Source organism: Anopheles merus, chromosome 3R (assembly GCF_017562075.2).
Source record: "Anopheles merus strain MAF chromosome 3R, AmerM5.1, whole genome shotgun sequence".
Taxonomy (NCBI): Eukaryota; Metazoa; Arthropoda; class Insecta; order Diptera; family Culicidae; genus Anopheles; species Anopheles merus.
In genome coordinates, this window is record NC_054084.1 from 14,554,650 (window position 1) to 14,564,393 (window position 9,744).

The 9,744-nt window shown below is 49.7% G+C and overlaps 1 protein-coding gene across 1 annotated transcript; it reads right to left on the reverse strand.

Annotated features, from left to right (window-relative positions):
• Window positions 1–2,213: 2,213 nt before the first annotated feature.
• LOC121597687 (cytochrome P450 307a1-like) lies at window positions 2,214–4,695 on the reverse strand. Its single transcript, XM_041923663.1, has 3 exons — window positions 3,879–4,695; window positions 2,996–3,787; window positions 2,214–2,932 (listed from the first exon to the last, which is right to left on the reverse strand). The coding sequence occupies exons 1-3, from the start codon at window positions 4,360–4,362 to the stop codon at window positions 2,595–2,597; spliced, it is 1,614 nt and encodes a 537-aa protein (XP_041779597.1). The 5' UTR covers window positions 4,363–4,695; the 3' UTR covers window positions 2,214–2,594.
• Window positions 4,696–9,744: the final 5,049 nt, after the last annotated feature.

A 9,744-nucleotide genomic window follows, 5' to 3' on the forward strand; every position in this document is an offset into this window, starting at 1 on the left:
TCCGGAGTCGGAATTGTCAGAGCTGTCGGAGTCGTCGGAGTCGTTGGAGCCGTCTGGAGCCTATTACGACTGTCGACAAGTGGCTACGGACGGTTCCGACGGCTCCAACGATTTCGACATCTTCCACTCCGGACGACTCCGGATGGTTCCGAATGGCTCCAGCCAGAACCTTTGTTTCGATCCACCCACCATTCGGAAGAGGTTCCGAGTCGTGGGTATGGATTCTGGGAACCCATCACTAATCCAAACACCAAAGATTTAGCCAAAAAAAAATATATATACATATAATTAATTCACCACAGCTTTGTAAGCTCGTTGATTGTGATCATGCATATGGTGGGATCATATGTTATTATTTTCAGAGGTTTGTCGAATATAGACCAAAAATTTTGCTCAAAGAATGCGATTTTGGTATTGCAGACTGAATGGCTTTACTACCTCGAGAAATTCAATGGTCTGTTAGTGGTTTCTGACACGTTCTCACTTATTTACTTGGCCTGCTGCAAGAGTGTCTGAACCGAGTTTTGTACTTCCGGCGGCAAATCCGTTATGTTGGCTTTATTGGCGGAAGCCGAAACGTCTTCTTGTACCATGATCTTGGTCTTACCATGGCTCATCTGTCGTTGTAGACAGTTTAAATACACTTTTCGGACTTTCTCCTTTACGCCAAAGAGAAGTGGATGTCGTACATATTTTTCGGATAGTTTGTTGTTTTATCGGTTCCTCCATTATCCTTTGACACATACGGGACGAAAAATCCTATAACTACTTTCTGAGGCTACAGAATGACCGGTTTGGCAGCTAGCATTCTTGCTCACAGCTCAGCTTGCATGCTGTTTTCGCTGCTGACCTTTGACCCTAGAAAGCTGGAATCTTGGACGACTTAAAAATAAGTTCACCTCCGTAAGTCTGAATTTGCTAGTGTAGGGCATTTGGCGGAACAGTCAGCATTCCGTCATAAGCCCGACACATTGTCTCTAAAGCCTCCAAAAAGCTGATTTTGTGGTTTAATTTCACCGATCATTGATCAAAGTTTGCCCCGTTTGTGGTCCTATCACAGAAGAGGGTTTCGAATGAAAAGTATGCAGGATCTGTACAAGTCTTTTGCTTCCATCCGAAGGTTGGTGACATGCAGGAGATGGGATTCTTCTATTCAACTTCTCCTTTTTCAAGTTACCCCAATAAAGGAGGAGAGGAGTTGCTCCCCAATTTCGATAGAGAACTCGCTGCACCGACTAGCACCATTCAGCTGTTCGACGACCAGCTGTTCAGTCGTTCGGTCAGTCAAGTTATTCAAAATCCGGTGAACTTGTCATGAGCACGCAAGAGGAAATAAAACAAACAAACCACATAATCTTGATTTTCAATCGATTTTATATAGCGTATGTATAAATGAAATGATTCCTATTACTCTAAGGGATGATATATCATTGATCTAAACATTTCCTAGCTGAAATAACATTACCGATTGACTCGACGGTATCCGCCGTTGTGTTCCTCCGTTCCTATCCTTTCGCGATTTCGCAGCATCCAATAATTATCTATCCTCCATTCCTACCGGTGCATGTGCGATACAACTCCTATCCATTGACCAACCGACTTCAAGCAGTTCTCTTTGGCAGTCGTACCGTGGAGTTTACTAATAAAAAAACAAACAAACAAACAGGTTGGCCTGTTGTGTTGTGCCCTGTCCTGCACCCGAAACACGTGATCTCTGCAAGTAAGTTCTGTTGTATAGTTCGATACCGTACTGTACCGCACCGGAACACAACGTCTACACACTCAGTCACTCCGTTTCATCAGCCTATTCTTACACGCTAATCAGTTTTGTTGTGCCGACACTTGCTGCCAGCACCTGCTGAGAGGGAAGGAGTAATCTCTGCATCTCTACACATCTGGATCAGTTTGCAAAGTTCTACACCACCTTAACGCTAAGCCTGGAAGAACTCACTGTTGTTTTTTTTTTCGTTTGTTTCCCTCGAATTGATTACTTCCTGTTGCCGAGGTCCTGTCTTCCTTTTCCTCCTATTCCTCTCTACTTCATCACAGCAAAGCAAATGGCCATTTTATAACATAACAGTGAGCAACCTACATGGTTCGCATGCTCCTCGATGCACCTGGGCAGAAAGGGAGTTGAGCCCAAGTGCACCTGAGGGTCTGTTACCGTAATATACACAAGTGAGAGAGTGTGGGGGGGGGGGGGGGGGGGGGGGGAGGTTTCAATATAAATACACACGAATGGAGTGGAAAGTTAAAGTTAAAGGCAAAACAAATAAAATACTAACATAATTTCACAATACAACCTCATCCTGCACGCGTCGTCAGCGTCGGTACGCACCCTTCAGCTGTCCGTGACCCTGGGGCGCCTTTTTGCGAGATCCGCATTCTTCCTTCCACACACACGGCGACTAATCAGTTCTGTATCGTCGGTGATGGAGAAATGTGCGGCTGCAAATGCAAATGGCACACGCTCTCTGCCCGTCTAACGATCTACCCCATCCCTAGCCTTCCCGAAACCCTACAGTCGATTATGGGACAGGCGTAATGTTTCTGTGTTGAGTATTGGATGGTCCGTCACTGCAGGCAGCGCGGCTTCAGCAGCAGCTGCGCGGTGTCACATTGAAGACGTACGACTGTTCCGGCATCGCAAGCGATCCGACCGGCACCCGATAGTCCTGCCCCGCGATCGGGGCGATCGTGTACGCGCGCAGCAGGTTCGCGATGATCGAGAAGCTGAGCAGTTGCGTCATCCGGTAGCCCATGCACGAGCGGCGCCCCGCACCGAACGGGATGAAAAAGTCCGGCTTCACCAGCCGGCCCTGCTGCAGGAAGCGCTCCGGCCGGAAGCGCTCCGGCTCGTCCCACAGCGCCGGCGACATGCTCAGGTCGTAGTTGTTCAGGAAGATGAGCGTATCCTTCGCCACGGTGTAACCTTAAATATTTATTTTGGTTTTAGAAGTGCAAACCGCCTTATAAAACGAAAAGAAATATTTACCTCCAATCTGGCTGTCCTGGTTGGCGACGTGCGGCACGATCGGGGAAGCGATCAGGCGAAGCGCCTCCATGATGACCGCCTCGGTGTACTGCATCTCGGCCCGATCGGTCAGCTCGATCACCTGGCGGCCGTGCCGCTCCAGCACACCGTCCGCCTCGGCCTGGATGCGCTGCTGCACCTCCGGGTGCTGCACGATGTACCCGAACGCCTTCACCAGGAAGTTGCCGACCGCCGAATGGCCGCCGACGATGTCCTCCAGCGCGAACAGGGCCGTCTCCCACTCGAGCGCCGGGCCGCGGCCCGCCTTTACGTGCTCGATCAGGCTGTCGACGTAGTCGCGGGGCTCGCTGCCCTCGCCCCACCGCTCGTACCGATCGCCGATGATCGTGTCGAGGATGATGGTGCGAATCTCCTCCGCCAGCCGGTCCATGCGGCGCAGGTTCTGCCGGTGCAGCGGCAACAGGAACGGCAGAAAGTCGGCCGCATAGCCCTGGTTCACCTCGTAGAAGATCTGGTCGAAGTTGCGCACCAGCTGCTGGAACTGCGGGTCCTCCACCTCGAACCGGTGGCTGCCGAAGTACTGCGAGAACGCGTTGGCACAGATCGACAGCACGAGCGGTTTAATTGCGACCGTGGTACCGTGCTGGACCGAGCCCAACATCTGCCCAATCTCGTCCACCACGATCGTGTTCAGCTCGTCGAACCGGCCGCTGTAGTTGCGGGGAAAGGTGTGGGGCACGAGCATGTCGCGGCGCGCCTTCTGCACCTCCGACCAATCACAGAATGCAAGAGCTGAAGCGAGAGAGAGAGACAAATTCGACATTAAAATCACACTACAGAGACACACAGGTCAGGGCGCAGTCGAATGCGGACAGTTACTTACAGTTTTCCTTGTTGCCGGAAAACAGTAGCTGATAGCGGCGGAAGTTGGGCCGGCTGTCAAAGTGCTGACCCTTGTTGATCAGCACCTCCTTGATGCTTTCGAACCCGTTCACGACCACCGCGTTGACCGAGCCGAGCCGCAGGGCCGTGACGGGACCGTACCGCTGGCCCATGTCGCTGAACGCCTGGTACGGTACCTCGTACCCGTTCAGCTCCTTGAGCGCCCCAATGATGGGATAGTTTTTGGGCCCGGGTGCTGGCTTCTCCAGCGCGTGGCTGGCGGCCCCAACCGGCTCGTCCTCGTGCGCGCCGAACGTCACGCCAACGCTGGCGATCAGCTGCCGGAGCGCCTGCAACACCTCACTGCGCAGGATCACTTTCTGCTTCAGCTCGGGCAGCAGCATCAGCAGCGTGAGCAGAAAGCAGCTCACCATCAGGTAGGCTGTGCTGCTGGAGCTTAATAGCGTTACGCTTACACGATCCATAGTGTAGTAGTAGTAGTAGTAGTAGTAGCAGTTAGTATGCGGTAGTAGACCGTAAACGCTGATCGCACTCTTCTTTGCGAGCGATCCGTACACACGAAATATGTCCGTACACTTCTTGCTTCAAGCTGAATGAGCACGCACCAGCACACACATACACACTCAAAGGTAACAGTGTAGAGCACGCACTAACACCTTAGTACACGTGCACGTATCCACATAAGCACCACCACACGCACACGATCGTACACACTCGTCACGCAAAGCACACTCCTATCGAGAAAGAGAGCGAACAACGAGAAGCTGCTGATCGGGATGAGCTGCTCACGGTTGAAGCGATCGTGTCGATTTGATACGCTGCTTGATCAATCCGGTGCCCTTTTATACTGAGGATGGTATGCAAATTGGGGGGCCTCTCGTACGCTCGTCTTCCAGGCAGAGTGAGAAGCTGGGCCCGGAGAGGACCCTTCTGCCCACTTGCGCGAGGAAGAGGAGAGAGAGAGAAAGAGCCTTTGGCTGTTTGCTTTGGCTTTGCGAGACGGAGTTAAGTCGAGCCAATCAGATCGATTCGATATTCGAATCTCCTCCGCATACCGCACACTGCGGTGTGCAACGCAAACTTGGGCGCAAACTTTGTGCCTTCCGGAATTTTTTCGGGGTACTTGGGGGGTTGGCTTTGTATTGGGACGATGAAGATGACGTATGCTCAAAGTGGACGTCGCAAATTGTCTTAAAATTCGGCGTGCTACTAATGGAATTTTGCAATACAGCAATGGCTCATCGCCAAGCTTTTGATATAGTGCCTAACGATAATTGAGACATTCAAAGATGCATGTGCGTCAACAAATGATAATGAATAACAACTATATTCTAGTTTTTTTACTGATGTCCTATTACGCCTTCGGTTATAATCCCTTCAAGCCTGCCCGATGGGTCTTCTCTCAAGGAATGAAGGGTTTAAGCACAACCTCTTATTTTTGTAAATATCTTAATGATAAATCAATGTTTATTATTCCCTATTATTCATTAAAGCTTTATTAAAGCGTTTCGGTCTATAGTGCTATCACATAAGCATTTATAGGCAAACACTTGAAATATTGCATGAAGATTAGAGTTACCAAGATTCCTATTATATGTTTATTTATCATTATCATTTACTTATCTTATTCTTAATAACTATCTATATCGTTTTCTTTCTCAGCTTTTCTATTTCTATCTCTAAGCCTTGAAGCTCTCTTGTGGTAGTTTTACACTAGTAAATTAATTTCTCTTATTTTATTGTACTTTTCTTCTCTCTCTATCTCTCTCTCTCTCTCTCTCTCTCTCTCTCTCTTCTTACTACTTTATATGCATTGTTTTTTCATGTTTGTTCAGGTTCTTTTTTGTATATTGCTAATATTGTGTAGTGTAGTGTTCAAAGTCAAAATGATTGCAGTGAAATCTCTCTAAGATTTAGTGACAATTCAAGACGAATTGTTTCTTTAAGATGAACATTTTCCATACATTTTATGTCTCTTCAAGATGAATATCTCCCTAAGGCATTCTAGCAGCATATGCGATTTGGCAGCCTAAATTCTCTACGACGAATTTTTGGATGATAGTTCATACAAATATTGGTCAAAGGATGCCATGGTTTCGTAGATATTTCAAAACAACTACTTCATCAGTTTCCCTCATAATGAATATCTCTCTAAGCTGACGATCCCATGAAGATTCACCTTAAAGAGAATTCACTGTATTTCTAAAGTCACTGTTACTAAAGTCATATTTATGCATAGCACTTGACACATTCAATATTTATTCATTTCGAAACTACTAACTCGAGTTATAAATATTCAAGATCTTTTGTGTATATAAGATGTATAAGACCAATACGAGCCTTTCTTTCAAAATAATAGCACGTGGTTGTTAATTCTTAATAAAACGTAATCTTTTTTGAAACTCTTTGAGCTTATAAGGACATTGCATTGGAACAATTGGAGATCAATTTCAAGTTAAAATCGTTTGTTAAAGAAAGAAGTGATAAAACAGGTTTTTTACGGTAAACTCAAAGCAATAGAAGGGTAAACTAAAAACGTTAATGTGCCCAAACAGGTAGCTAGTTCAAAGCAAATAGCTACAGTACAGTATCGATCTTTGACATGCGAGAATCTTTAATTCTGTCGTGCACAGTTTTGCGCTTTCCGTATGGCAAGCATATGTATGGTGTTTCGTGCTGAAAAGAAGCTATTGGTAGCAAAATTAAACATCCCGGCACGTTTCCGTGTTGTTCAGCAATTATGGACACGTTTTTCAACCCAATCGCTTGCCCCATTGCCCAGTTGGCAGCATCCTTTAGCTTCACCTGTCCCTGCCGAATGTACCGCGATTTACCCCATTGCTGGTGTTTCAGCACCGTTAACCCCGTTGCACAACCCGTTAGCCCGGGCCAACCACACATACACACGCGCGGCGCCCGTTTTGCCACCACTTTGGTACGCACACCCCGCCGCATCCCCATGCGGATTTGTTCTTCCCGTCGCCTCACCGCCTCAAATACTCCGTTGCACATGCAAATCGAAAGTAACTGTTGCGGTGTTGAACCGAAACAACAGTTTGCCATTTGCAATGTAAAGCGCCGATTGTGTGCGTGTGTTCTTTTTTGTCTTCTTCTGCTCTCCACCACTGCTTGCCCTTTTACCCTTCCCTCCCCCCCCGCCCCATTTAGCACACTGTGAAATGGAAGGGGAGGAGGTGTTTGTGTTATTATTATCACCAACAAACCTAAAAATCCATTCCGGTATATTAAATCGACCGTTTTTTGCGACGGCACTGCTTAACGGTTCTGTGGACGGAGCCCATCAGCGTATCAGCGTTACACTGGTGCGTAAAACATTGTCGCGCAAAACAAAACGCCAACAAAAAAAAACGCCTGTGCACATGTGATCGATACGCAGCCGGAGCACCGGTAACCAGGCGTCTCCATCCGTAAGCAATATTCAGCTATTTTCGGGTGAGTTTTTTTTTTACTTCTCCTCTCAGTATGTGCTCCACTTTCGACAGCACCCCAAAACTGGTCAGGGAGAGAGAGAGAGAGAGAGAGACAGATTGTACACCCTGGCCCCATTCCACCGCAACCAGACCGCCCCTCGGCAGAAAAGCGGGACAAATCCCGCTTTACACCTCAGGACGCTCTTACACTTATTAGAATTAAAATGAGGTCCGGCTTCCGTATATGATTGAACCGCTTTGGGTTGGCCGCTGTGCTGACGGCGGCGCGTCCCGCAGCGTACGTATGTAACCGTGATTTACCGTCCCCGTTTTTTGTTGTTGTTGTTGTTGCCAACATTGGTAGAGGGTGTGCGGGATGAGAGGCAGCGGGTTCGAGATCGCTCTATCTGCAGCGCTCTCTAGCACCGTTGCGGCGTAGAGAATAGGTGGGAGAGTGAGCTGATAGAGGTAGGAAGGGTGCGCGGGAGGGGGTTATTGCAGTCTATTTTGCTTCATTTTTGACTAACCCCGTTGGGCACAGTGGCGCCGAAGCTGCAGCACAGCCCACAGCTTTGCCTGGCCCGACCCGCAAACCCCCTCGAGCCTAGGCCGGGCCAGGCCAGCCGGCGGCAGCAGCAGCAGCAGCCAACGGTCAGTGGAATTGTTTTCACTTAACCTAACCTATTTGCATTCGCAATCCAGCCGCACACACACAAACACACACGCGGCCACACACGGGGCCGCGCATCGGAATGGGGGGCCGCTAGTTGGCGGGGCTGCTGCCACTGGCACCACCACGACGCAGTTCGTGGCGAGCACCGGCCACAACGCCACCGGCCACCGGTCGCCGTGGCCAGCCGTAGCTACAGTGCGTCCATTATTAATGAGCCGCCCGCCCCGGGCCTTGCGTGACGTTCGAAAGGACCCAGCCACTGCGAGTGCACACCAAAGGAGGGCCCCTACATGGCCACTGCGGTTCGATGGAGAAAGTGTGCTCGGCCCGCTCTGCCGTTAACTTGCCGCGGGCAAACAAAAACATTTACATAGCTGCAGCCGTGTCCCGTGGGGGTGCCACACCCCGTGCGGGCCGGGAGTGTGCCTTGCATTCGCCGGACTTGTTGCCAATGCACCCGCCAATGCACGGCTGCAAAATGGCGAAAGATCGAGAAACGGCCACCGATCGAAGTCAAGTTCCGTGCGTCCGACCTCTTTCCGACTTTCGACGGCGACGGCGAGCTTTTGAGGGCGCGCGCGCGCGAGAGCTCGCGCGTAGGGCGAACCATTCCATAAATCCCATTGCATATTTCACACCCCTAGGCCTGGCAGCTGGAAATTTTGCAAATGCAAAGGCGGAAACTTTGGCGCACGGGTTGCAGCACGTTCGCATTAGCGATCGAGAAAAAAAAAAAAGAAGTGGCACACACACACACAGAGTGAGAGTAAGAGAAAGGGATGGCTCGCAACCCGGTCCACTACCTCGATCGGAACGAGTGTGATGGGGCATGCCCCAGGTGATTGTTAATTAAAAGCGGCTGAACTCCATCTGCAAAATGGTTGCAGGCGGCTGCGAGACGCTCTCCGGGGAAATGCATAGAAAATGGCGGCGGCGGCGCTCTCTCTCGCTCTCTCTCTAAGCGCTAGCAAAAGTGCGAACGAAACCAGCCGGCCGGCCCAGATTTGCATGTCGCTTATGCACGGGTGGAAGGAGGGAGAAAGGAGGGGACCTTATGATTCAGGTCGTCTTCAGGTGGAACCGGTCCGCGGCAGCTGGGCCTTCTAGAAGCTGCATATCGTTGACCTTTGAGTTGGTGTGCTGCCGCCCCGAATGGAATGGATACACTCTCACACGAACGCATACAAACAAACACTATTCCACAAAAAAAAAAACAACACAAAAATACCCAACCAAACACCCCACACACTACACCTACCTAGTGGGCTCTTTACCGTACGCGAAACTGTGTATTTCCACTATTCCCACACCCAACCGCTGACCCGAGAGGGGCTGTATAAAGTTTCTAGCGTCACCAGATGCGATCACTGTGTGTGTGTGTGTGTGCGCTGGGTCAGAACCTCAATCCATAAATTGGGCATTCCCCCAGCGCCCTCTCTTCGACGGCGTAACAGCTACTGCGCGTCGCCATGGAGATTGTGAAGCTGCAGAAAGCCGCGCTCCGACCGTAGCGTAGTGAGAACGATCGGCGGAACGGACGGACGGGGCACTGCTTTTTCACTTCGGGCTATGCTGGCCGGCAGTTCACTTTGGGAAACAAGGTGTTTGGGTACAAATTCGATTTAAATACCATGTGTTTATTTTTTTTTGTTGGGATGGGGTTTTTCCAAACCATCCCCCCTCAATCCACCATTTTTTCTCTCCCATTTCGTTTTGTATTGTTTTTTTTTGAGGTTTGGGTG

Excerpts from the sequence above, each read along its gene's own strand:
- LOC121597687 (XM_041923663.1), bottom strand. The coding sequence starts at position 4,362 with ATGGATCGTGTAAGCGTAACGCTATTAAGCTCCAGCAGCACAGCCTAC. Across the intron at positions 3,788-3,878 it reads TTCCGGCAACAAGGAAAACT|CTCTTGCATTCTGTGATTGG; the intron begins GTAAGTAACTGT and ends CTCTCGCTTCAG. Across the intron at positions 2,933-2,995 it reads CCAGGACAGCCAGATTGGAG|GTTACACCGTGGCGAAGGAT; the intron begins GTAAATATTTCT and ends TAAATATTTAAG.